This window comes from Batrachochytrium dendrobatidis (genome assembly GCF_000203795.2).
Source record: "Batrachochytrium dendrobatidis JAM81 unplaced genomic scaffold BATDEscaffold_1, whole genome shotgun sequence".
Lineage (NCBI taxonomy): Eukaryota > Fungi > Chytridiomycota > Chytridiomycetes > Rhizophydiales > Batrachochytrium > Batrachochytrium dendrobatidis.
The window spans coordinates 1,792,067-1,817,187 of record NW_006281099.1 but is presented as its reverse complement, the minus strand read 5'-3'; the positions used below and the strand labels follow the sequence as shown (position 1 = coordinate 1,817,187).

At 39.8% G+C, this 25,121-nt stretch overlaps 10 protein-coding genes across 10 annotated transcripts; 5 read left to right on the top strand and 5 right to left on the bottom strand.

The window, feature by feature from the left end:
• Nucleotides 1-415: 415 nt before the first annotated feature.
• BATDEDRAFT_84776 (uncharacterized protein) lies at nucleotides 416-986 on the bottom strand (the record flags this gene model as incomplete). The annotated part of the gene is made up of 4 exons (XM_006675963.1): nucleotides 416-614; nucleotides 676-762; nucleotides 831-890; nucleotides 960-986. The coding sequence occupies 4 exons, from the start codon at nucleotides 984-986 to the stop codon at nucleotides 444-446; spliced, it is 345 nt and encodes a 114-aa protein (XP_006676026.1). The 3' UTR covers nucleotides 416-443.
• A 58-nt stretch (nucleotides 987-1,044) lies between these two features.
• Nucleotides 1,045-2,795, top strand: BATDEDRAFT_84775 (replication factor C subunit 3; the record flags this gene model as incomplete). The annotated part of the gene is made up of 9 exons (XM_006676259.1): nucleotides 1,045-1,157; nucleotides 1,273-1,337; nucleotides 1,402-1,535; nucleotides 1,630-1,709; nucleotides 1,781-1,854; nucleotides 1,927-2,086; nucleotides 2,187-2,268; nucleotides 2,351-2,613; nucleotides 2,690-2,795. 9 exons carry the CDS (start codon nucleotides 1,045-1,047, stop codon nucleotides 2,793-2,795), a joined length of 1,077 nt encoding a protein of 358 aa, XP_006676322.1.
• A 199-nt stretch (nucleotides 2,796-2,994) lies between these two features.
• BATDEDRAFT_21744 (uncharacterized protein) lies at nucleotides 2,995-7,551 on the bottom strand (the record flags this gene model as incomplete). Its single annotated transcript, XM_006675305.1, has 6 exons — nucleotides 2,995-6,549; nucleotides 6,624-6,819; nucleotides 6,900-7,060; nucleotides 7,204-7,301; nucleotides 7,372-7,444; nucleotides 7,549-7,551. 6 exons carry the CDS (start codon nucleotides 7,549-7,551, stop codon nucleotides 2,995-2,997), a joined length of 4,086 nt encoding a protein of 1,361 aa, XP_006675368.1.
• A 735-nt stretch (nucleotides 7,552-8,286) lies between these two features.
• Nucleotides 8,287-10,670, top strand: BATDEDRAFT_15430 (uncharacterized protein). The gene is made up of 9 exons (XM_006675057.1): nucleotides 8,287-8,350; nucleotides 8,580-8,978; nucleotides 9,260-9,428; nucleotides 9,514-9,712; nucleotides 9,772-9,836; nucleotides 9,903-10,022; nucleotides 10,111-10,264; nucleotides 10,350-10,547; nucleotides 10,628-10,670. The coding sequence occupies exons 2-9, from the start codon at nucleotides 8,597-8,599 to the stop codon at nucleotides 10,634-10,636; spliced, it is 1,296 nt and encodes a 431-aa protein (XP_006675120.1). The 5' UTR covers nucleotides 8,287-8,350; nucleotides 8,580-8,596; the 3' UTR covers nucleotides 10,637-10,670.
• A 100-nt stretch (nucleotides 10,671-10,770) lies between these two features.
• Nucleotides 10,771-13,769, bottom strand: BATDEDRAFT_21742 (uncharacterized protein; the record flags this gene model as incomplete). The annotated part of the gene is made up of 3 exons (XM_006675304.1): nucleotides 10,771-10,969; nucleotides 11,079-13,015; nucleotides 13,134-13,769. The coding sequence occupies 3 exons, from the start codon at nucleotides 13,767-13,769 to the stop codon at nucleotides 10,771-10,773; spliced, it is 2,772 nt and encodes a 923-aa protein (XP_006675367.1).
• Nucleotides 13,770-14,024: 255 nt separating this feature from the next.
• Nucleotides 14,025-14,905, top strand: BATDEDRAFT_85462 (uncharacterized protein; the record flags this gene model as incomplete). The annotated part of the gene is made up of 2 exons (XM_006676258.1): nucleotides 14,025-14,564; nucleotides 14,699-14,905. The coding sequence occupies 2 exons, from the start codon at nucleotides 14,025-14,027 to the stop codon at nucleotides 14,903-14,905; spliced, it is 747 nt and encodes a 248-aa protein (XP_006676321.1).
• Nucleotides 14,906-15,019: 114 nt separating this feature from the next.
• BATDEDRAFT_84772 (uncharacterized protein) lies at nucleotides 15,020-16,208 on the bottom strand (the record flags this gene model as incomplete). Its single annotated transcript, XM_006675962.1, has 5 exons — nucleotides 15,020-15,196; nucleotides 15,309-15,393; nucleotides 15,463-15,650; nucleotides 15,765-15,957; nucleotides 16,185-16,208. The coding sequence occupies 5 exons, from the start codon at nucleotides 16,206-16,208 to the stop codon at nucleotides 15,045-15,047; spliced, it is 642 nt and encodes a 213-aa protein (XP_006676025.1). The 3' UTR covers nucleotides 15,020-15,044.
• A 379-nt stretch (nucleotides 16,209-16,587) lies between these two features.
• BATDEDRAFT_21739 (uncharacterized protein) lies at nucleotides 16,588-17,821 on the top strand (the record flags this gene model as incomplete). The annotated part of the gene is made up of 5 exons (XM_006675303.1): nucleotides 16,588-16,720; nucleotides 16,751-16,836; nucleotides 17,106-17,126; nucleotides 17,356-17,430; nucleotides 17,582-17,821. 5 exons carry the CDS (start codon nucleotides 16,588-16,590, stop codon nucleotides 17,819-17,821), a joined length of 555 nt encoding a protein of 184 aa, XP_006675366.1.
• Nucleotides 17,822-18,734: 913 nt separating this feature from the next.
• Nucleotides 18,735-23,530, bottom strand: BATDEDRAFT_84771 (uncharacterized protein; the record flags this gene model as incomplete). Its single annotated transcript, XM_006675961.1, has 17 exons — nucleotides 18,735-19,052; nucleotides 19,158-19,385; nucleotides 19,488-19,517; nucleotides 19,638-19,729; nucleotides 19,818-20,071; nucleotides 20,144-20,267; nucleotides 20,367-20,425; nucleotides 20,524-20,652; nucleotides 20,759-20,901; nucleotides 20,994-21,072; nucleotides 21,184-21,319; nucleotides 21,401-21,563; nucleotides 21,685-22,822; nucleotides 22,923-22,994; nucleotides 23,062-23,144; nucleotides 23,252-23,323; nucleotides 23,422-23,530. The coding sequence occupies 17 exons, from the start codon at nucleotides 23,528-23,530 to the stop codon at nucleotides 18,838-18,840; spliced, it is 3,126 nt and encodes a 1,041-aa protein (XP_006676024.1). The 3' UTR covers nucleotides 18,735-18,837.
• Nucleotides 23,531-23,784: 254 nt separating this feature from the next.
• On the top strand, nucleotides 23,785-25,013 carry BATDEDRAFT_84770 (uncharacterized protein; the record flags this gene model as incomplete). Its single annotated transcript, XM_006676257.1, has 5 exons — nucleotides 23,785-23,941; nucleotides 24,036-24,117; nucleotides 24,235-24,558; nucleotides 24,632-24,725; nucleotides 24,817-25,013. The coding sequence occupies 5 exons, from the start codon at nucleotides 23,785-23,787 to the stop codon at nucleotides 24,988-24,990; spliced, it is 831 nt and encodes a 276-aa protein (XP_006676320.1). The 3' UTR covers nucleotides 24,991-25,013.
• Between the last annotated feature and the right edge of the window lie 108 nt (nucleotides 25,014-25,121).

Here is a 25,121-nt window from a genome sequence, read left to right as displayed (position 1 = left end):
GGATGATTGGGCCAGTCGAAACACAAATGGATCCAAGCATTCTAATAGTTCATCTTCAAAGTCTAAAAATTCAGATAGACTATCAAATAGCCGTCGCAGAGCCGGACGAGGCAGGCGAGGAAAAGCTCGAGAGCGTGAATCTAACCAACAGGGTTGAAAGAGAACTTTGCAGTGTTTTATACAGTATTGAATATGTTGGACCATCTCACTCATGTTTGTCAATTATCGAGAAAAATGGTCAAGTTGTGATAATAAAGTAGAGCAACAATGTTGAACAGATTATAAGAATAAAATTGAAATGATTTTGGTATCAACGTATCGACCTGCAACCATTGAGATTGCAAAAAGCTTAAAGATTCATGAGCAAGTTGAACATCAACTCACTGTAGATCAACACTCTAACAGCATCTGAAACTCATTCACAGAATGCACTTGTTCATTTTTCAAAACAAGATACGACTAATGAACCCAAATATCGAAGTCTTTTTGGGTGTTTTTGGCACATTACTCTCATCCTCATCGTCGGTTTCATTGTCCGATGTGGAGGGTTCGACTTCTTTAGGAACCCATTTTGGTTGGTTTTGATTGTAGATGGGCCATGCAGGTAGACACACCTATTAATAGATCAAGAGGTTAACAAATGAGGTTACAAGGGTCAAGGATCGAATGACTTACTAAACAAGTCACGGCCAGTCCGATAGCATCTACAACCAACACACTCATTATGGACTGTGTGGTGAATCCTGTAAAGAACCCAACAAGCTAATGCAATCCAGATGTTAGTGTCTAGCATCAGATTCATGTAATTGTATGACATCTGGCCAGCTTACTCCAGTCAGCACCAGCAATCCAGTAGAATATCGGTCAACCAGTCGCTGTCCATGGAAATCCTGTATTCATTGTATAGCAAATGCATGAGTTGAATTCAACACAATTCTATTCAATGGCTTATAGCTCACAATCTTGCCCGACTGCAGAATATTCATGTTGATTTAAATGTAAAATCAAATCCAGCAACGCTTTCAACTTCAACCATTATTCACCATGACTGCTGCAAGTGATATGATCGTAGATGACGATGTTTCTGTTATACAAGTTAGCAAGAACAAAGGAAAGGCTGTTGTCTATGATGAATCGGTGGTCGATTCTCTTCCTTGGTAAATATTTGTGCATGCGATCATCTTGCTGGCTATTGCTGATGTCCAATTCTTGGCTGCTCAATGTTCTGTATCCACTCGGCTCAATACTGACAATTCTTTATTTCTCTGTTAGGGTTGAAAAGTATCGTCCTTCTCGGCTAGATGAACTCATTTCTCATAAAGACATTATATCCACCAGTAAGCAATACTTGGCTCATCAAATCATGTTATTTTTATTTAAACTCCTGTATTCTTTGTGTAGTTGTCCGATTCATCGATGAAAACAAACTACCTCATATGCTTTTTTACGGACCTCCTGGAACAGGGAAAACATCAACAATCTTGGCATGTGCCCGTAAGCTATACGGTGATAAGTTTAGATCCATGATCTTGGAGGTATTGATCGTCATTTGTTCTGTACTAGTGCATTTGTTTTAGCTACTCTTGCAATACATTGGAGGTGACAATTAACTTTATTCCATGCAACTAGCTAAATGCCTCTGACGATCGTGGCATTGACGTTGTTCGCGAACAAATCAAAAACTTTGCTAGTACTCGTAAACTATTTAGGTACTCATCTACATGGATAGATTTTGATGCATTAGCAGAGTTTACAATTTAATGTATTGGCTGTATTTTAGTTCTGGGTTCAAGCTCATTATTCTCGATGAAGCAGATGCCATGACACAGGCTGCTCAAAATGCACTTCGTCGAGGTACACGATTCATTTGTTTAAAACTTTGGTATCGATAGTAGGGTTGACCGGTTTGAAAATATTCGTTGTTAGTGATTGAGCAATACACCAAAAACGTTCGATTCTGTCTTATTTGCAATTACGTTGGGAAAATCATTCCTGCCCTTCAATCTCGTTGCACACGATTTCGATTTGCACCACTTGAAGAAGCACAAATCTCTGATCGCATTACCCATATTATTAATCAAGAAGGGTAAGAAGAATACCTGCACATTTCGATTGGCTTTTAAAATCTAGAGTCTAGATTTACTTTTTGGTTTACCATGATTGACCCAACCCCATTTTTAAATCAGTATCAATATTACTCAAGCTGGCCGTCAAGCCGTATTGAAACTATCTCAGGGTGATATGCGTCGCGCACTCAATATTCTTCAGGTATTTTGTTTTTATTATTTGAGCACTACTATGGCACGGTAAAAAACAATAACCATTGTCTAATCCAATTTACTCATGACAGGCAGTGCATACAGGTTATCCTGAAGCAACAGAAGAAACCATTTATGCGTGCACTGGCTCACCATGTCCTGCAGATATTGATCAGATTGTTGCATGGCTGTTTAACATGGACTACACTACCGCATTAAAAAGTGTAAAACTTCTCAAACATGAAAAAGGACTCGCGCTTGCCGATCTCTTGTCAGGATTGGTAGTCTCACTTGCAGGGCTAGAACTTCCAAAAGTTTCTCGCATTTTTTTAATGGAAAAGTTGGCCGATATAGAGTTGAGTGGCATTGCTTTGTTTTGTTGGCGGAATGAATAACTGACTCTTATTATTTTAAAACTGGGCTTTAAATAGGTACAATATTGGTGTTGGATGCAGTGAAGATATACAGCTTGGCGCAATGGTTGGTGCTTTTCGTCTCTCTGTCGATATGGCTGAAAATGTCAAGGCTTCCGAATGAAACGGATTGCCATTGAACGAAAATCATTTTAAATACAGCTTTTGATCTTTATAAACGCTGTTGACTTTGTATCCATCCAATACAGCATTGTGGTTTTAAAAGTCAATTGAGAGTTGTTTATTAATACTGTACACGCCGAAATGGCATCAAATGGTAGGTAAAAAGTGCTACGAAACTTTAATGCATCAATACTAAGCAATTAGGTGCAAGATCGTTGAAACAACTCTGTAGCAAAATCACACTGAGGAACAACGACATAATCATCAAACGCAACCACCCGGCCAGTATATGTGGTGGGAATAGAAGTGTCGGCAGGAAGAGTCGCGCTTGTTGCAGAAACAGCTGCTACTGTATTGGGTGGTGGACGATTTGAAATCAACTCCGTTGTTATATCTGGTATGGAAACAGGTAGCCCCGACGCATCTGGAGCACCTGGTGTCGACAAACCCAAAGTCGGACAATCGTTTGCGTCAATAGCAGCTATTTTTGATCCTTCATCAAGCAATAAAGTAGGTTCGGACTGTTCAGTACTGGCCACAGCATCTTCATCAGGAAGTAAATACTCCAAAACAACAACGTCCCCTGAAACGCTCACAAAAGCATAACCTAAATTTTTGAGGCTTTCTGAAAACAACACCTGGTCCATTGAAAATCCAATAATCCCATTTCCACCTAAAGCAAATGTGTGGGCTTTCACCACTGCAAACAGCTCTGCAAGAAACATATGCGTGAATCCACCCATTCCAAACTTCCCTGACATACCATCGTAAACAAGATTGACTTCTTTTACAAAATGCATTGACAGTCTGCCTAAAAAACGAGTGACTTTCGCTTGAGGTATCCACGAGTTGGGTGAAAGTTCCACGTTTTTTTGAAGAAAGGATTGCATAGACGATGCATTGTAGTTGGGAATTGTGACCATTAGTTCTGGGTGAGCAGGCAATCCCTGCTGTGATTGTTGATTGGATACAGGGCCATTCTGTGGGTTCGAGTTGGTACGAGTTGGTACGCTCAAAGCATTCCCATCTTGTTTGCCTTTTCCTGCAGTTATATTAGCTACCATTCCAGACACGATACCCGTTACTACTCCAAGACGACTTGCTGCTCCGCCAAGAATTGAATTAAGTCCACCGCCACTAGGTCCAAGAGCACCATATGAATTGCTAAACATTCCTTCTACGGGTGGCAGAGCAGTGGCAGATCCCTGGTATCGTTGGCCATTTGTAGTCAAGTCTTCATCAAGCCCAAACAACATATCGTCCTGGATACTTGATGTGATGGACGCACCGTCTAGATTCGACGAAGTAGACCTAGATGTCATTTGACGGTGTAGAGTTGATACACGACGATCGATAGCAGTAGCACGCGACGATAGCAGCACTTGCTCAAACAAATTCAAGATTGAGTTGGACTGCGTAAATCCAGGAGCCTTGACTCCTTCGACACATTTTGGGAGTCCACCAATCACCATGGCTTGCAGAGTCACCTGAACTCCTTGTTCTTTAGGTAGCTGCACGTTGTATTTGATTCCAGTCACATAGCAGGGAGAAAAGTAAGCTACCTGATATTGGAGTTCTTGATGCAGAGCACGAAAAATTCCTGCAAGCTGCCTATTCGGATGATGTGACACAGCATTGATTGTCCCTTGCTTCACCATAGTTACCATTTGAAAATTATGCAAATTCTTCATCACCGATTGAAAGTTGGGCGGCTTTTGAATAGTAAGAAGCTCAAATCCATCGGGAAAAGTTTGCTCTAAAAAAAGAACCAAATCCTCGTCCTGTTCATCGTCAATCTGAACAACTACGCCGCGCTGTTGCTGAGACTGTTGATTTTGTGATTTGTTTCCGGGAAAATTAGTAGTATTTGAACCACATGCACCAATGGGCTCAGCTGCCATATTCAATACACCAGGATTGGATGGTCCACCTCCTATCTCCGTGGTTGGAGATTCTATCTCATCATCAGATTCAGATTTTGATGATGCACTATCGTCGTCAGAATCACTTTGATCAGGATGTTCTTCATCACGTCGACGCCGAACAGTTTCCAAAGCCTCTTCAATTCTCTTGCGATTCGCTTCACTCTGAATCATGATTTTTCTTTGCAGATCCATCAATCTCTCATCTTCTTCGTCAACGACTTCCAGATTACGCATGACTTTGAGTGCAAGTGGTGTGGGTAAAGCCCGAACATAGACTGCGGTTCCAGTCGCTACAGCAGTCATCAAGTTTTCGCCAATAGAAATCTGGATATGCAATCCAAAAATGGCATTCAGTCCATACATGCGTAGTTTGTACATGAGCTGACGATGAAGATCGTACTGTGCAAATGGGATTGACTCGCTTATGCTTACAGCTCTTGCCTCTCCAATGCGAGGTTTTTTTTGTCTGCATACAAGGGCCTCGATAAATACTCCTTTTCCAATCGTTTCCAATTCAGAAGGAAGCTCAATGGTAGTTAGAAGAATTTCTGGAACGTATTTACGACGACAAATCCCACAGCGAGTAAGCGCCATGGGAAACGGAGACTCGTTGCGTCTGTAAGTAATATGACTGGATCGACATGCCAAGTGCTTCAACCGTTTCTTGGCACGATGTTTGTTCGAATGATAATCCTCTCCATCCTTTGTTGTTGACATTTGGGATCCACGGCGTGGTGTACTGTTGACCTTGAACTTGGTGGATTCACTTCGCTCATTGTGGTGAAAAGATGGATGAGGAACAGATGTCCCGGCTTCGCCTAAAGGTATTGATGCTTGCCTTTTAGGTAAAGGGATATCTTTTGGGCCGATACCATTCAAGGCTTGTGCCACGTCCAAAGCACCTCCAGTAAGGCTATTCGTGGGTATATGACTGGCTTCATCATAAGAAGTAGGTGACTCTACTCCTAAAGTTAATGTAACACTTTTTGAGGGCGATGAAATTGGATGCAGAGATTCACGTCCCAAATCGGCAGAGTCTGGCTTCCACACAGAGCTGCTATTTAAATTGACACCAAAACTTGAAACTAGATTTGTCGGATTAAACAATGCAATATCTACCCATGCTGCTGTGCCTGTGCAATGCAGAACAGCTAGTTCTTCATTGATGCTGCATTGCTCAGTGTATCCAACAATATAAGGACAGCGAAGACTTCTTGCATGAGATTTAATTTCATCGCGAAGCTCATTCCACCACGAACTGCGCACATCACGCTCGTCTTTATCCAGTACTTTAACAGAGGCTGCAGATACAAGACCACCGATGCCAAGGATAGCACCACGAGGAAATTCTTCCAAAGTAAGTGGAACCTGGTCTAATTGTCTCCATGGAGTATGTGAAGGGACAATCAGCGGTGGAGGTAAGTTATGCTGTACGTCTGCTTCCATATTGTCCATATGCTCTATCGCAGCATTACTAGCCATATTCAGAGTAGGTGGCATTGTTGGCGATCCAAACATGGCAATATCATGTGGCAAAGGCTGTCCTGCAAATGAAACGGATTTGAGTGATGCTGAAGAGGCAGCTAAATCGTTATTGCATTGGCCATTGCTGGTAAACACAAGCTTTACAGCAGTCCCAACTGCACGCGCTGTGATGGTTTTATTGTCCTCTTCCAAATCAAATAGCTGTTTGAATCCAAGAACTGCATTTCCATTGAGTTCAAGAACTTTTTTACCCAATTGACGTCGAATATGACCAGATAGCCGGAACATGACTCGAGTTCTAGCCTCGTTGGATTTTCTTGGAGTTCGAAAATTGTCACTCCAATGCTAAGACAGTAGATTCGGTTAAACCCTGACTATGTACATCATCAGCTACATCTTGAAATGCAATATTAACTCACGTATTCTGGATCATCTTCATCATCCAAAGCACTCACAAATCCAAGCACAGATACAATCTGATAATTGGGTGGAGGTGTTGGAACAGAAAAGAACTGCACACCAGCAGATGAGTCTTTGAATGGATTGATATCTCCAAAAAGCTGTAGTTTAACTTGAGCATTCAACTCGCCACGTACACCAAGAAGTGTATCGTATCTAACATAAAATATAGTAATATGTATATCAATTTCCAGTCAATTTAATCTGGGGTGAATGGATCTAGAGTTGCAACTCACACTGGAAACCAGCCAGATATTTGTGCAGGAGAATCCCAAGTTAGTAGAGGATTGAGGTCTATAAATACAGTGCCAATAGCATCGTTATATGTGATTTGGTCATAGTCCATAACCTTAAGTTCCAATGGCTCATTTTGTAAATCGGCATCATCGCTCACTTCCTACATCCGAAAAACGCATTAGCTTAAAATGCATGTATACAGTTTACCATAAAATTCAATATCCCAGCAGTCCAATACATATGCAATCATCAACCGCAGCGCCTTTATGGGACCACAGCTATAAAAAATCAGCAATTACATACAAATCGAAAGTCTTCATTCCAGACTGGATTCAGAGTGCGACGACGGATCTGAGTTCTGTAAGTGCCCGAGTCAGCAAACTTGACTTCCACAAAAGCATCTAAATTCAATATGAATTAAATAGCTGTTAAGCCAAATGAAATAGCTCAAGCCTTGACACAGACACTTACCAGTCAAATCGGTGGTTCTATCCATAATGGGTAGGTTGCGAGCAGAAATAATCTTTACTTTGAGAATGCATGGCTAGTAACAGCATCGGTATGAGTGCATGGAATTAAAGACGTTTAAATTGTTTTATCAAACCAGTCAGTATGTTCATGTAGCTTTGTATAGCCAACATTACATACCATGATTCTTGCAAGCCCAAAATGTCAAAACGAACTTTCAAGGGAAAAACTATAAATTGCAATACTGCAGATTCAAGTTATTTGAACCAAGTACGTTGCTGTATAGTAAAATCATGCTTCAAATCTAGTAAAGTCATAGCAATCGTTTATTTTACTAGATTGAGTGTTCTTTTAAACTCTACGCATTCGCCAGTATTCGAGGTTTAAACCATTTCATTCCAAAAACAAATCCCAATTGTCATGACCGACTTGGAACCAAGTTTCTACTTTTGTAAAACCTTGCACAGTCAATTTAGCTGACATTCAAGATTCCTTAATACTGTGATTGTTAATTTCTTGTTCATCAAAAATACTCAGCTTGATGGTATATTTTGGCTAAATATAAACCGAGAATATCAAAAGACTTTTGATTACCAAGTTACATGACACACGAGGATCGACATGGTTCTGAGCTGTACATCCAACTCACGATCCAAAAATCCATGTCAGCACATGACATGAATACAAAGAGCAAAACCCTGTTCAATAAGCGATAATTCATTATGCACATATGAAACCAATGCGAATTAGCATTGCAGAAACTGCACTTCTGTGGCTGACTGGCTCGATTCAATTATGATTCTAAAACTCGATTCAACGCGCCAAAATTGAGGGTTTTTTTGGGTTTGATTTTCATGCAATATTAATAACTATTTGGTTTCTATATAAGCCTTGCCAACAACTCTGCTGTTCTACATTGTAATATCAACGCATTCAATCGCTTGTGTCTCTGATTACGTTCCTACGAGTCTATAAACAAAAGGTATATTTTAATGTGCACGCAGTCTTGATGATGTAGACAATCAGCATGCTGTTGATTAAGCAGCCATTGAGTTGAGCAACTGTTGATGCATAATTATGAATTCATGGCAAGAATGCTCAAGAGAATCCTGTTCTCTTAGCACGATTGTTAAGCTTCAACTTGACTTGTTTGCTTCGACTTGCACTTTTCTATAATCAAGCCATTGACTCTAACCTTGTTGATTTCCTAGTACATACTTGTTCTAATATGATAATGGCCGCCCATTCTCCTGTGCAATCGACTGCTACTCCTCCTGCAAGCACAGTCTCAAACTCTTCGCATTCACAGCATCGTCATAAACTTACAGCATCCACTGGTTCACTAGCCTCGCTATCTTCTGCTCATACTGCTCCTGAGCGTCCTGCTTCAATTACTGGTGCATCCGCTTTGAATCCTGCTCCTGCTCCTGCACTGTCGTCAACTGGACCCCCTGTCGCAAGTCCTGTTGTGTCCATTGATGTGAATTGTGCTGCTGCTGTCTCGTCACAATCACCATATTCTGGAGGAATATCACCTCCAATCTTATCTCCCACTAACGGTGGCCGTTTTGGCTATAAAGTGTCCGACTTTCAACTTGTCAAGACTCTGGGTATGAATTGTGTTTTTATCTTCATTGTTGCTTGTTTAGATACCAGACTTGATGCTGTTTTTACTCTCCATCAGTATCACGCATTGGTACTGTACGGCCATAATTGTCTTGAAAAACACCACTTTATGAAACATTCACATTGGCGTTTCAGCTTATAAATGCTCTCCAAATTTATTGCAATCGTGCATTAAAAGAGGGTTGCATTCCATCATTCTATTTTTTAAATTCATACTGTATGTTGATGACTTGTCTAACCCTGAAATGATTATTGATTTCTACAGGAACCGGCACATTTGGTCGTGTATACTTGTGTCAGCTCAAGGGCTCTTCTAAACACTATGCCATGAAAATGCTACGAAAAATTGAGGTGGTTCGTCTTAAGCAGGTAGAACACATTATTTCCGAAAAAACCATTCTTTCTGCAATTCGCTTCCCCTTCATTGTCAATCTGTAAGTCTTTGCTGCATGGGTTTGTGGAGGTCCAACATGTTCTAAACAAATTTTGCCAACACAACCATTCGATTCTACCTTTTAGACTCTGTACATTTCAAGATCAGCAAAATGTCTATATGCTTGAAGAATATGTAGTTGGCGGTGAGCTTTTTTCACACTTGCGTCGCGCTGGTCGCTTTAGCAATGATATGACCAAATTCTATGCATCGCAAATCACTCTTGCTCTCGACTACCTTCACTCCACAGACATCATATACCGTGATTTAAAGCCTGAAAACTTGGTGGGTTCAAGACTGCTTTGCTCATGTTTTACTGCTTTTCTAATCAATCTATTTTCTAGCTTCTCGACATCAATGGAAACATTAAATTGACAGATTTTGGATTTGCCAAAGTTGTACATGACAGGTGCGTTGAATTGTGTACTATATTCAACTTATAACTCCATAAATTGACCCATTTCAATTTCATTAGAACATGGACGTTGTGTGGTACACCTGAATATCTTGCTCCTGAAATTATTCAATCAAAGGGGCACGGTAAAGCTGTCGACTGGTGGGCTCTGGGTATTTTGGTTTTTGAAATGCTAGCTGGGTAAGTCATTATCTTACAGATGGTATTTCTAAAATTAAAGTATTCGGCATACTAATCACTTGCACAATATTTGAAAATGTATCTGCAGGTATCCACCGTTTTTTGACGACAATCCTTTTGGAATTTATGAAAAGATTTTGCAAGGCCGTATTGCCTTTCCGTCGCATATTGATCTGGATGCTCGCGAGTTTATTAAACGATTGCTTACTCCAGATCGGTCACGTCGATTGGGAAATCTAAAGGTATAGTGTATATTTCCTGCTCGATATGTGAGCGGTTTGAAAACTTGTCAGGATATTCATCTTACTGTATGCTTTAAAACCATAGGATGGAGCGCAGGATGTTCGAGCACATAAATGGTTTCAGGGGGTGGATTGGCAAGCCATTTTGGATAGACGGATTGGGGCACCCATTGTTCCAGTCTATAGTCATCCAGCTGATACTCGTAATTTTGAATCATATTCTGAGACGGTTGATGAAACCAACAGCTCGATCCCTTTGGAACCTTTTCAACACTTGTTCAAGGTATGTTGCATGATTTAGCCATTCTGCTTGTTTGTATTGATATCATGTCATTAATTCAATCTATACTTTTTATTCAATAGGACTTTTAATTTACTGTCACAATATATTCTCTTGTTTTGTTTCAATTTTGTTTTTATTTTCTATGGGTGTATACTCTGCAAACTGGTTGGTCTGATTGTTTTTTCGATTAAAAGCTACAGATACAGTCCACATCATCGTTTAGCTACTCATAACGTGATGTTTTGAGTGCATTGCGTAGTTTCATGGCTTGTTTTTGTGCTCTAGCTATGCACTCTTTTCGATCATCCAGCGCAGTTTGATGGCCTTTTGAGGATATACCTGGCATTTTGAGTCTATGATCTGCCATGAATATCTGTTTGCTCATACTGCTGTGCTTGGACTGTATAACAATATATGGCAACCTATACAATGACAGTATGTGATTCAATTGAGATTGCAGTGGGTATCAGTTTAGATTGCTTGACCCATGCCATGCATCATAATCTTGCTAAAACATGAAAATCAACTTACTCTTTGGGTGAATTTGAATGGTTTGGTATTGATTCTGACTTGATTATTTCTTTCGAGTAAACCTGAATCATAGGGTATTCTTTTGAAAACAACCAGTGCAATCTCTCTTCTCGTGTTTTGGGCTTCAACAACGATGCGGGTGTAAGCATTGAGCTTTTAAGATAGATTGGCAGGGAGGGTAATCGCACTGGTAATGGCGCAATCAATCTAGTGACAGTATAGGCCGATACGATTGAATTAACAGAATCTTGTTTCAAGAGTTGAATTGCCGTGGATGAATTGGCGGATCCCATTGGATGTGATGGACTTCGTTCAAAATGCAGTGGTCGTGCTACTAATTGACTATGGTTTTGATCAGTGCTGTCGGTTGGTGGATTATCAAGCTTTACAATCGATGATGATTCACTGACTGGATCTTGCTCTGCCAGATGTACCTGTGCGTTTTGAGTCCATTTTTCAATATCAACAGCCTTGTCTTTTACTTTGACGGCATCAATCTTTACTTTTTCACTTGGATGTTTTTTAGCTAGTTCAGACACATTCTTTATCAATGGTCTTGGAGTAGGTTCTGTTTTTTCTTGTTGAGGTGACTTGTGCCCACCGGTCCTGCTTGAAGTTCTGGGACACAATGTGCCATTGCAAATAGGTTGACTGGCTATTTGCTCTAGCATTTCGTTGCAGTTAAACGTATGCAGCTTTATCTTGGTAGAATTGGACGTGATCAACCTCGCGCGTGGTTTATTTTGGTCAGAACAATTTCGGGAATCTTTTTTGTTCGTGCACTTGATTTTTTCATTATGTTTTAGATTAGAAGTAATGCCAAGTTTATCGTTGGACTGGATGGTTTCTTTCCGGCTTGGCGATTTCAAGTTTTTGAGTTCACAAGGTTTGTCATGATCCAAATCGTCAATATCTCTAGTCAAACATGGGGTATATCTTGTAATAGGAACGATTCCGTGCGCCAAATCTCTAAAGTCTTCATTCTTCAGAGCATGTTGAAACTCTGTCAACGACATAACTGACCCATTTGTTGGCATCTCGACTAATCTTCGTCGTCCTGTTGATTGCACTGCAGCCGATTCATCTCGATATTGCGCAATCAAATTTGAATCGATATCTACCATTGACAAGGGTTCATCCCTTTCATGGGGTTTTTGATTCTGGTGATGTATGTTTGAGCCTTGAGTTGGATGGGTCACCCATGGATGTATATAATAAGGTCCTTCCACCAACCCCATATTTGAAAACTGGTCATCGCAATTTGACATTGTAGCATCGTTACTGTTGCTCACATCAAATTTGCATGTTTTATCCAATCGTACTGTTGGTCGACTAGATATTTTTGCTGTGTGACGAATTCTTGTGTAGGATGATTTTGTAGGAAGTTCGTGTACTTGTAATAGGTTTTTGAGGAGAATGCTGGGTGAAATGTTAAAAATTGGGTTTTTAGCAATTGGAGGATGAACTTCGGGTGGTGTTGGAGGTAATGGGGGTGCTTTTTTGCTGTTGGGTGGTTGTGATCGGGGTTTTCGGCGCGGTATATACTTACTTGATGCAACCTCTTTGTTGATTAATGCAGAAGAAATTCGTGTGTGGTTATGACAGCCTGAATGCGTTGGACAATCTGTTGATTCAGATGCTTTGTTGCTGGTTGGGCTTGTTTCCATTAATATAGATTGTCTGATTGATTTTGTAGTATTAGTTTTCATATAAGCTACTGCTTGGGTTGAATCTATGGTAGATTGTATACTGTTTTGAACATCTATGTCTGCATCAGTTTGTGATTGCTCAGCTGGAAGAGTAATACAATCTGTGTCCGAGTTGGGTTCGGTTGTATCGGCTTGTGTATATAAGGAGGATGCCATCACGTTTGAATTGACTGGATTTGCTTTCAATATATCAGCTTGTATTGATTGCAGCATGACTTGGGATATATGCTGAAGTTGATTGAAACAGTATGTATTAGTATTGCACAGCGTGATAGAATTATTATAATAAATAACCAAACTTATACTTTTATGATTGATGAATGAGTTGACATCAATCGTTGCATACCTGGCATGTGTTTTTATTGGTTTCTTCACAGGCTGTTGTCAATTCCCTAGACCGTGTGTCAGGATATAGCATACCTTGCTGTATATTATCTGCTTGAAAATCACTGGTTGGTTGTGCATCTATACTCTGTGTTTCCTTTGGATCGTTTTTTTGCATACTACTATTTTGGGGAATTGAAAGTCCTTGCACATTGTTGAGCTGTGACAATGGTTGTTTATTTGTTTCTTGTCCGGCTACAGACATGGATGTGCGTGGCGGATGCCTTTTATTTTTCAAATCAGACATTTGTACACCTTGTAGATGTGGTTCTTCATGCAAGGTATCATGGCTATTACCTTTTTTTAAAAGGATGTTTCCAGCAGAATCAAGTGATGGATTTGCTTCTTCAGCCACAGTATAGGGTGATGATGCCGCAAGCAACTGTGAATATGCGTGATCTGTAGAAGAGGTTGTAGGTTGTATTGAGGGGCAAGTCAACACTGATGCCGAGTCTTGGCTACCTTGTGAATCGAATATATTATCCCGAGTAGACAAATCAGCAGTGACAGATTGCTGAAAGATAGGTGAATCTCCTGGTAGCGTGTTACTCAAGTTTTCAGAGTGAGATGTATTTATAAGTGATGATTTTGAATTCATTTTCAATACTTCAGTATCATGGGCTTGCCATCCACACCAATATTATACAAGGAAACAAGAAAGCTTGAATAAAATAAACACGATCGCGTCGATAGAAACAGTCGATATATTTTGGTGGGTAGATGGAGTGTTTTACCGAACAAGCCCCTAATCTGCATGATGAATTGAGTGAAATTTCATCGAGTTCTACTCGACTGTCTGGGTTGTCTGCTGCTCCCATCAACCGAATCTACTGTTGAGCTGCATTCTCAAAACATGGAAAACACTTTTACTGAAGCCATTGTGGCTGCTATTCCCGCCGCTGGCTCAAATCCTTCCGCTGCTATCGGTGTGTGGGTGCAGGTTGTTACTGTTCTTGACAAGATTCTGCAAGGTCAAGTTTTTGCTTATGATCCAGAGTCTGGCTTGCTGGTTCTTCAAAGTATCGCTACTTTTGCTGCTGGACAGCATCCGCGTTCACTACAGCAGCCTTCTCTTGCATCTAGCAATACTTCTGGTTTATCCAAACATGAATCTACTGCTGATTCTTCATTGAAATCTACCAGTGAACCCAACTCACCTGATAATCTTTCCGACAACCCTGTTACTCATGTAGACTTGCATTATCTCAAACTGTCTGCTATCAAGTCCATCACTGCCGACCCTTCTGATATAAAGGCACCTAACCCGATACCTCCCCTGATGCCTCTCATTCCGATCTCTCTCGAACAGGTGCAGCAACGAGAGGAACAGGCTGTTCGTGCTGCTATTGAGCAGAATGCTCGGATCGGCATCGATGTTTCGACTGAGGCACAGGTAAAACTGATAGGCTTGATGATTTATTGCATAGTACATTTGTGCTTAATCAAATTCTAATTTGACTGTTTTTGGCTTGGATGCATTTTTGAAATCGGATCTATCGGAACTTGTGAATGCAACTCTAATCATAGGACATTTTTGATGCGTTGAGTAAAACTCTTCCAGTGATTTGGAAAGACAAGTTAATTGTAGTCATGGACGAGGTCACGATCGCACCTCCTTACACAGCTGTCATGTGCAGACTGCTACCATCAAAAGGTGCACCTGGTACGCTGGAGCGTGTAAAAAAAGTGCTTCAAGGAGAAAGAACTCGTCTTGGATTACCAATAAAGCCATAAATATTACACCTGCTTACAGTTCAAATTCATATCACTGTTCTATTTTGCGAATCTGGCTGATAATGCATTGATTGCAGCATCTATTGAAGATTCCAAGGGATATTCAAACTAAATATAGTGTACCGCTTTATATAATGCTTTATTGGCGTTCGAGTTCAACAAGTTCTGCTTGAATAAGTCGCAACTCTTGCTCTGTTTTCCTGTATGTTTGGTTCTGTTTCTCCAGATCCGAGTTAAGTTTGTTATAGATGGCTTCTAGCTGCTGCAATTCATCTGCTTCCGTTTGTAATGCTGTCGAGTATTCCAGTTGTATTTAACAGATACGTCAGTGATACTTGGGTGAGCTGTTGACACTATTCAAAATGAAATGATTCGAGTTTCTAGAAATGCAGGCATTACTTACAAAATGGTCCCGTAGGTGGAAGTTGAGACAGTTCTGCATGAATCTTGAGTGATTCGGCATATTCCTCAGATGGCTCATTAAATATCTATTCAATCGAATGATCAGACTGCATTATTTAAACAATATCGTTGCAGGCTATCTTGAATCTACATACCAATTCATCATAATGATTCACAATCACCGACTTTTTAGACTGCAAGGCAATTTCTTCTTTTGGGTATAGTTGAAGTTGATGGTATACAGTAATTGGCTTTTCTAATGGATCCACAAGCGTGATCTTGATCATGATTTCAAACTCTCCCCATCCAGTTTCGTTAACTTCGTATGGCGGTGCCTCGAATACTGATCAAGCGGTCGAATCAAAATAGTCATTAGTCGTTCATTCATTTGAATCTGATGGGATATATAGGATCGTACAAAACACGGCCTATTCGGTTTGATATAAACAGCTCGTACCTCGATTGGGCGACTCAAAACTTTCATGAAGCTTAATCAAAACTCGCTTAATACAATATGAAAGGTCTTCGTCATTGATACCTCGGACATAAACTGCCCATTTATGCGTATGTGTTGGATCTACCAATGCGTCTTTTTTAGTTACAGCCGTTGCTGTAGATCCGTATAAAAAAGGAACCGAGACAGTCAGTCCCTACACACCAGTGAAAGTATATGCACGGTGATTAGAATCTATAGTTTGATGAATGGACTGTTACATACATGCAGTTTTGGATTGCTTCGACTATTGAAATGACAGACAAGTCGAGGTGTGTTTCTGATGGCAGGTGGAAACGGACTAAAAAGGTTTATTTTTTCACGAGTTCAAATGTGATTTAATAGTAGGATGCATTCTAGAGCTGCAGTAATATCAATACCCACATTGACCCTCTTGGCTTTGGACATTCTATTTGGATAAAGTTGGTCTGGTTCGTAGATTCAAAATGCACGCTATTTTAGTGGCTGGTCTCCAAAATGGCAATGTTATATATTTTGATGGCTAAAAATAGGGTGTGCGATCGAGCCCAACACATTCAAATCTGGTGTTCGAGTCTTACCCACAACTATTACTCTCGAGCAGGACTCAGTATGCCCGTCAGTACGTAGAAATATCTTGTTTGAATTATTGTTGAATTTGATTAGGGTGCTGACTTTTGCTGGTATTTTAACTTTAGCAATAGCATTGGAGCTGGCAAGTCTACTCCAGTGTAGATAGAATATAAGCTATCACAGATGCTGCACTTTAAACTAACATCAACATGGTGTTTGTACTTTTGCTTTATAAATGTTAAAGAGTGTAGAGCGATACTATGCCAAGGAGGTGCTACGAGGTAGATTTGATGCAATTGAACTTTTATTGGATCCACTCAAACCAGATGCACAGCTTAAACTGATTCAAATCTGCTTGAATTTACACTGTATGTTTGATCATTTTGCAAATATATTAGCTATTTTGCAATCCATCATGTTTCATCGCACATTATCAAATACCAGACCAATTGATGTTCATCTGGATTCGCTGAATATTACCTATGTATGTTTTGAACATCGTTTTCCTGTTGCAGCCGTATTCATGTAAATGGATCCCTTGTATTTATCTTTCAGTCACTATTTTGCATTGGACTATACAATGGTTGAATATTTGCTGCGTTTTTTTTACTGGAAATTGGCTGCATTTTTGAACATTTTTTCAGTTTTTTATATAAATGAGTCGGTAGACTAAGAAGCTTTAGTGTTTCATTTTACATGAATACGGCTGTGAATTGATTCAAAGAATACTGATATTCAAGTATTTGATTTTAGGCTTGCTTGGATGACAAGGAGGTATGAGTTGAGGTGCAGATTTGAATCGACGCCAAACACTATTGCCTAACAATTTGCTACTTTTAATTTTTGGTTACAGATTCAAGTAATGATCGAGGAACGATTAAGTGAGCTATTTTCTCAAATAGAATCTCAAATTCAGACGAGTTCAGACAAAATCAAGGCAAGTTTATTTGAATCTCAAACATGTGCATAATATGACAGTACATTGAACAATTGACTACTACAGGGATCTGTCATGTTTTTTGAACGCAAAACCAAAAAGTCGTGGTTTACTAAAGCAGACGAGGATATATGTTGGGAGGTGAGTTGAATAATGCATTGCATTTGAAACACAGTTTACTCGACCCAGTACATTGCTACAATCGTTTTGCTGTAATGCAACCCCTATTCGAATGACTAGATTTAAGCTTTAATCTATATGCTAACATTGCCATGAATGATTTTCCATTTAGAAATGGGATATCACATTAACTCCCACACAAGCGCTAACAGAGCAGCTTCAGATACAGGCACATGCATTGTTAGTCAAGTCCTTTGAAGAGTGTTTGGTCAAGATTTCAGATAAAGCTAACGAGGAAAAGGATCATATTCCTCCCATGTTAACAAGTGAGCCTTTTCCATGCCAAATCACACTAACATTGCAGCTTGCGACATTTTGGAATACTATTACAAATCTCATCCCTACTTCATAAAGCAATAATATATCGTGGATAAATGAAAAATTGTCAGCAACCATTACCATTAGTGTGTATCATGTGTTTGGCAAGTGCTTGCATGGATTCAATTCAAGTATAGTTTTATGTGCGATAAGATTTGTTTTGTAAATTCGGTAGATTGCTGATTTGATGGCAAGATCATCTATCGATCGTTTCTTGTACCACGACCAGTTTGCTGAAGATCTGCGTCATCATCTACATCTTGCTTTATACTATCAGAGCGGTTTCAAAACATGGCGACATTGAGCTGTTAAAATGGAAATATTTCTGCGTTCACATCCTTCTTCAGTTGTGAAACTGAGCAATTTGGGATCAAGCAAGCTTTGATCAACTCTTGCTCATCCGATTTACTCATGACTCCAGAACTGCCAGTATCTGCATCCACTCCTCTGACTGAAGGTTCTACGAGTAAGACAGACCATGCACAACAGCAAGCACAGAAGATCCAGTCAGCATTAGATGCAATTCAACTACTAAAGACTTCTGGAATAATCCTGCTGGATAGAATGTAAACTTTGTATGGATCTTGTTGTGTTGAGTAGAATACTAACCAGCTTGCATTGGCTTGATTAGACACTCTTCATTGTCGGATCCTGCTTTTGTTTCACAGTCAGAGGTTGCTGAGTTGATGACTCGACTTCAGCATGTTAATCAACTCGTCAAGCAAACGAATCTGGATTCTATTCTGATCTCATCTACTCCATTGGGTCTCTCTGTGGATTCAGGAGACAAGTCTCCACATGATCTGGCGCAACAGCAGCAGACACTGTTGACCGAGTCGGAAAATCAATTGGCTGTATATCGAGCAACCATCACTGCTGCTGCCCAAGTGTCAGTTGCTAAACATACTCAGCATCTGCCATTCCAACGCAAGCATGAGCAACAGTAATTACATCAAGCGATATTTTTATTGAGTTTTATAAAGTTATTGGCAATTGATGCGTCAAGATCACAACTATGATATGGTTTGTGGGAAAGAAAACTGAAGTCTATCATGTTTGTGATAGAATGGCTTGGAGCTGTTCTTTGGAGGATTTGTCTAGAGATTCAGCAAGAGTTGAAAGTGCAGCTGCATTATGAGCAGCTGCATCACGCATAAACGTCTCAATAAATGACTTCACATCAATGTGGTAGACCGGATCTGCCTGTATGTCTGCATCTTCTGCTACATCCCGATCTTGATCATCCTCGTCATCATATATAAAACCTAAATTTAAAAATGTCCAATATTAATCAGTTTGTAGTTTATGTGCAAACTCTTTTCAAAGTCGAGTAAAATGCTCTAATACACCTCAAACTATAAAAAGCTTACTGTTCAGCTGATTAAAATCAAAGGGCACATTTAGCTCGTCATCTTCATCTTCCCAGTCATCTTCCTCGATGCCATCAGAATCAATAGTCTCATCTAGGGCATGATGATTGGAAGGCTGAAGTGTAGTTTTAGCAGAGCGGGCTTTAGAGTGAATCTGATGAAGATGCTCTTTAAGAAGAAGTTGCAAGGCTCTGCATCTAAACGACACGTACGCATACTTGTCTGGAGCTGACAATTTGTTGGTATAACAGTTGGTCATTTATGTTGCAGATTCAAAACAACAATGTAAGCATCAAAGGGTTGTTGGAATGCTGATTCAAGTCTACTTACTTAGCTTGGAGATAGAGCGAGTGATAATCTCTATTTATCCCACAAGCAATACAAAAAAATATGTTAAAATATCGTTAGATCAGTGGTATAGTTTAAAATGAAATGTTATCAAGCAAACTGTTTTAAATCAGCGTGTCCAAAAATACGTACTAGTTTCAGAGGGTACAATCAGATCGCCACGAACTTGGATCTTATCCAGCAGTGGGCTTGGATTGGAAAGCATTTTAGCCAAGGCGGTACAGCTAAATAATTACAATCTGTCAGTAAAACTTTATATAGCCCACCATACATTATCAAGACAAAATAAACAAGCATTTTTTTGTAAAGCACCTAGTTTTGTTGGCAAAGACACCATGAAAGTCCTGGAAATTGTCACACCATGCATTCAGTAGAATGGACAATCCATCCTTGTTATTCACTACAGACTCTGACAAAAAGGAAATCACCACATCCATTTGATTTTGAATTAGATGAGCAAACACTAGCACAAGTGTTTGTATAAATGTGGGTCGCCGTGCTGATTCGAGACGACACACGACAGAGTGAAGGAGCTCTGGTAAAACTGGAGCAAGTATAGCATGTCCCTAACCAAAGTGTATTAGATCCATAACAAGTCAAGCCAATAAAACCCAACATGGTAAAACACCATGCCTCACCTTTTGAATGAGTTTGGTAACCAAATCACCCACAAACATTGCAGCTGATTCTGACTGTGAAGGATCTAGCAGTTGAGCAATAAATCGAATAATACATTCGAGTCCAGTCATGTTTCCATTCGACCTAGATTTTCATGATACGCCACAAAAAGGTTAAAAGTAGTCATTTAAATAGCTGGCAACACAGTTTCAAAATGTGAATGTGCTGAAAAAAGCACTTTACCATGCAGTAATGCTGGAGAAATCGCGATGAACCAAAGCCTTGATAACACCTTCACTGTTCTAACTCGATCAAATTGGAACATCTATTGATTAACAAAAAATATACACAGGTATCTCACAACCCATTGCAGTTTAATGGTATATCAAAAGGTTCTTACTTGAAGCAAAGCGCTATCGTGAGAAACTGCAGTCACGCTAAAAACCCTAGGAAGCAGTTCGCGAACATAGGCAGGAGAAAACGGCTCAGGAGCTTTTTTGATCATTGTCTCCACAAACAGTAAAATGGACTTTATCCATTATAGTAAATGTTTACATCATAATGTAAAAATTAATGGGTTACACAAACCATCATTGAATGAGTGCTGAAGACCGTCAAAGGAAATATACACATACCGTAACCGTTTCTGGTGATTGTTGCAATGTTTCGGTATTGATACACTTGGCAAAATAAGGTAGCATACGCTCTTGAAATGTCGTATTTTTGCTAGTTGCCATAACGGCAATAATATCTTGAATCGTATCTACTACTACAAAATCTGAAAATAGTAGGGTTGAGGAGTACAAAGTAGATTTTAAAGTTTAGATCAAAAATAAAGCATTTGAATGGAATTGGTATGTTGTAACCTACCTGTAAGACCACGGTTTAATACGTTTAAAAGCAAAGTGCTGATGAGAGACTCGTGCTCATCAGTGACAGTTTGATCAATCTTTGGTCATCCAATATAAATTTAAAAATACAAAAGCATTGTCTAAAATAGTTAAACGCAGTATTTTGATAGCATAAACTTAAATATCTTCATCTTGAACACAAAAACTACCTTGATAACATATACCAGCGTTTCAAGCAACAGCAGCAAGGAATCACTTGTTGCATTTGGTGCAAGCGCAGCAATGCCAACAAGAATATCGGCTTGATGAGATCGAAGTTCTATTTTGGCATCAGTTTCACAGAAGCTAGCAGCATATATTTTATAGTAGTAAATAGTCCAGAAAACAAACTGAGTAGTCCAAGAAAATATGCTGATAATAGCTTACCACTTAATTGCCTTTAATGCACATACACGCATTGCAAAATCTACACTATCATGCTGAATGGCACTCACAGCACCTTGAATATACTCTTTTGTAAGGTGCTGAGGAAGTACATGAGCAAATTGGCTTGCAAACCAAAGTGCCCGACCTTGAAGAAGGGGATGATCTAAGCCCCAGAATGATCAAATGATTGGTGATACATAGTTAATATCAAGCTAATAAAGGTAAAATTTCACACATTCAACAAAAGCCGTAGATTTGTCAATGTAATCAAGTCGACAACTTACCAAACGATTTTAACGAGCTTAGTACAATATGATCAAATAGGCCGCCAATATCATACTGAATCTGACCAGTTTGCATAGCGTCCACAAGTTCAGGTTGAGCACGTCCAAGTGCAAGCAGCGCGGCTTCAGTATTCTTCCACCAAAGCAAAACTCCCTGATCACGCAACTGACCACTCAGTTGGAACATTTCTGTTGTGCAATGACAGAGTGCATTCAATGTGTCTACATGGTAGGTGTCTAACAGCGTTGTCAAGATCTCTTCCACAGCGGTACGCACGTTAAATATCAAGCTATCATCTCCATCGTCCTGTATGTATTGGTTCATGTCCTTGATCCAATTCAGTTCCATCTCAGTTGTAATGCGCATGTATTTCAGACACACATGAATAAACTGAATAAGTGTGGGCTGTTGTTCGCGAGTGGCAGACGACGGGGCGGTAGCATTTAAGAACATGTTGCTGAATGCTTTCTTTTTAATAGCCATCTGAGTAAACTCAAACAGCGACAGCAGAATTGGCTCTAAACCAAGATTTTCGCCGTCCGAGTCAATTTCAGCATTATCATGACCGGCAAATCCGTCGATCGCTGGAGCAACAAAATCGCATTCGTATCTGTCGGAAAAACGACATAGATCCATCCAAACAAGCTCCATCAGAGGTCGCAAATGATGACTAGCCTGTTTGGGAAACCCGCGAGTGATTTTTACCACTGCCCGCAGCACATCATTTTTGATGGGAATATTTTCAACAGAGTAGTCTTCAGCCAATGCAGTTTTAAATCCATCAATCCACATGGTAAGTAAAGGATCAAGATAGTTGGGAACAACTTCAGGATGCTCCTCCTTGACCATAAAAATCATTTCAATAAAATCGCGTAAAATGGCAACAGACTTGGCTCGAATATGAGAGTTGAAGCGATCTGGCGATGAAAATATCGAGTACAATTCTGGAAGAAGAATGGGTGCAACGGCTGGAAACTGTTGGTCTGTAATATCGTCTCGAACAAATTCTGCAAGAACACGCATTGCTCCATGAACTTGGCTGGGTTCGCCACTTTTTAAATGTGACATGAGATCATCAAAGAAATTTGGCCATGCCTCTGGCCAGTCAATATGTGCAATCTTGGACACTGCATACGCCTATAGTTTACAGATTGATAAAGTAAATATTGTAGCTTTACTGCTAAAACCTCGAGTGCGTTCAAACTGCCTACTCTGGATAGATCTATAGCAAACTTACAATGGCAACCCGGATACTGTTCAAGGGCTCGGACAGACCACGCAAAATATTGGCCATAATCCAGGACTTGACCTTTGAAGAATGATCATAAACAATGTTAGGCAGATCTAAGATCTAGCCTGGCTCAAGAATAGTATACCTCTTCTGGTGGCTCAGGACCAGTAAATCGTTCGCATTTAGAAGACCAGTGAGTATCAACATAGGATTTCAACGTAAGTGCAGCTAGGTAAATATTTAGTCAAGGATGCGCAGTAAACCATTTGATATCAAATGAGTCTCGAGCAGATATTGCATATTCAGCTATAGGGAAAGCAAGTAAATCAAAAAACAAAAGGATATCTGTCGTTGTCCAACTGGCAGTTCATGCGAAAGAGAGCATTGAAGAAGAGCTTGTGCATAACCTGATTACAGATTAAAAGGTCATGATGACGAGTTAATCATTTACAGTAGATTTGACAAGCAAACAGACAAGGCTCGATTGAGCCAGATATGCGCTTACTTGGGTGGGCTGCAAGTTGTTGAAGAGTTTCCTCGCCTACACGAAGAGTGTTGGAATCACTTGATAAGCACTGTGTCAGTGTATCGAGAACAGCCTTGCCAATATCCATGGTTACAGTCATCAAGTCGAATCTTTATCGCAATCCCGAATTTATAGCAACGATCAAGCAAATACAGCCGTATTCATAAAAACACTAAATAAGGGTGTTTAATAAACACTCGGCCTCGTAAATAACTCGCATTTTCACTTGGTTTCTCTCTGTTCTCATGCTATTTGTCACCAGCGTAATTTAAAAATTGAGTGAAAAGATATTTGTTCATCAATTGTTTTTGGCTGCAAACTGAATTGGTGATTATATCAATAATGGGAAAGATATGTCAGCTAGTCATGGGCCCTGCTGGAAGTGGAAAATCGACCTATTGTCGCACAATGATGACACATAGCCAGTCGATCAAACGCAACTTTCATTTAGTGAACCTGGATCCTGCAGCCGAACCTTTTGAATATGAACCAACTGTTGGTAAGAACACTTTAAATTTGCCTAATAACTGGAAACAATGATTTAGTCGAATTAGCCTGCTGACCATTCTTTATGGGATTATTTTTGTATTTAGACATTCGAGATCTCATTTCTTTGGATGATGTTGTCGAAGAACTCCAGTTTGGTCCGAATGGAGGACTCATATACTGCATGGAGTAAGTGTGGAATTTGTATATATATTGCTCATTGCACATTACAGTATACTATGCAATGCCTTGTTTCAAAGACTTTGTAATCAATGTCAAATTCACTCATTTGTCTACGATCTTTAGATTTCTTGTAGAAAATATGGATTGGTTTGAAGCAGAATTACAGGATTACGAAGATGACTATCTTGTCATTGATTGTCCAGGCCAAATTGAACTGTACACTCATTTCACCATTATGAGGCAGGTCACGGATATGCTACAACGATTGGGATACAGAGTCTGCGGAGTGTATATTCTCGATAGCCAGTTTATTGAAGACTCGACCAAATTTTTCGCAGGGATTATGAGTGCCATGTCGGCCATGCTGCAACTTGAAGTTCCGCATGTGAATATCATGACCAAAATGGATTTAGTTTCCAAAAACAAGTCACACTCTGAGCTTGAAAGGTAGACCGTGCATTTAATGGCTATTTGAACGCAGTTTGATTTTTGATATGCATGCTGATTGTTTTTGCTATAGGTTTTTCGATGTAGATTCATCTTTGCTGCTTGAGGATGCCAACAGTGTCACACGACCTAAATTCCACAATCTAAATCAAGCGCTGGTTCGGCTTGTAAGACTTGCAAATGCATTGGCTAAATCAGTCTGATAGAATATACTGGTTAGATGTGGTAAATCACTAACACTGATGCTTGCAATTATAGATTGACGAATACAGCATGGTCAGCCTACTTCCACTCAATATCAAGGATGAAGATTCAATTGCTAATATTCTCGAGCATATTGACCATGCCGTACAGTATGGTGAGGATTTAGAGCCCAAGGAGCCCAAGGATGACGAATTTGAAGAGGAAGGAGGATACGGAGATCGGGATTAAACTCGGAGGCTTTTAAGCAGCATCTATGCATATATATAAACTATTTCAAAAATAATACTACTTTTTGTCATATTGTAGCTGATTCATTGTCATATTCACGTGAAAGCGAACCACTAATAAGGATGCCAAGC

Coding starts and splice junctions, on each gene's coding strand:
- BATDEDRAFT_15430 (XM_006675057.1), top strand. CDS start 8,597: ATGATAATGGCCGCCCATTCTCCTGTGCAATCGACTGCTACTCCTCCT. Junction 9,713..9,771: donor ATTTAAAGCCTGAAAACTTG/GTGGGTTCAAGA, acceptor TCTATTTTCTAG/CTTCTCGACATCAATGGAAA. Junction 10,023..10,110: donor GTTTTTGAAATGCTAGCTGG/GTAAGTCATTAT, acceptor ATGTATCTGCAG/GTATCCACCGTTTTTTGACG.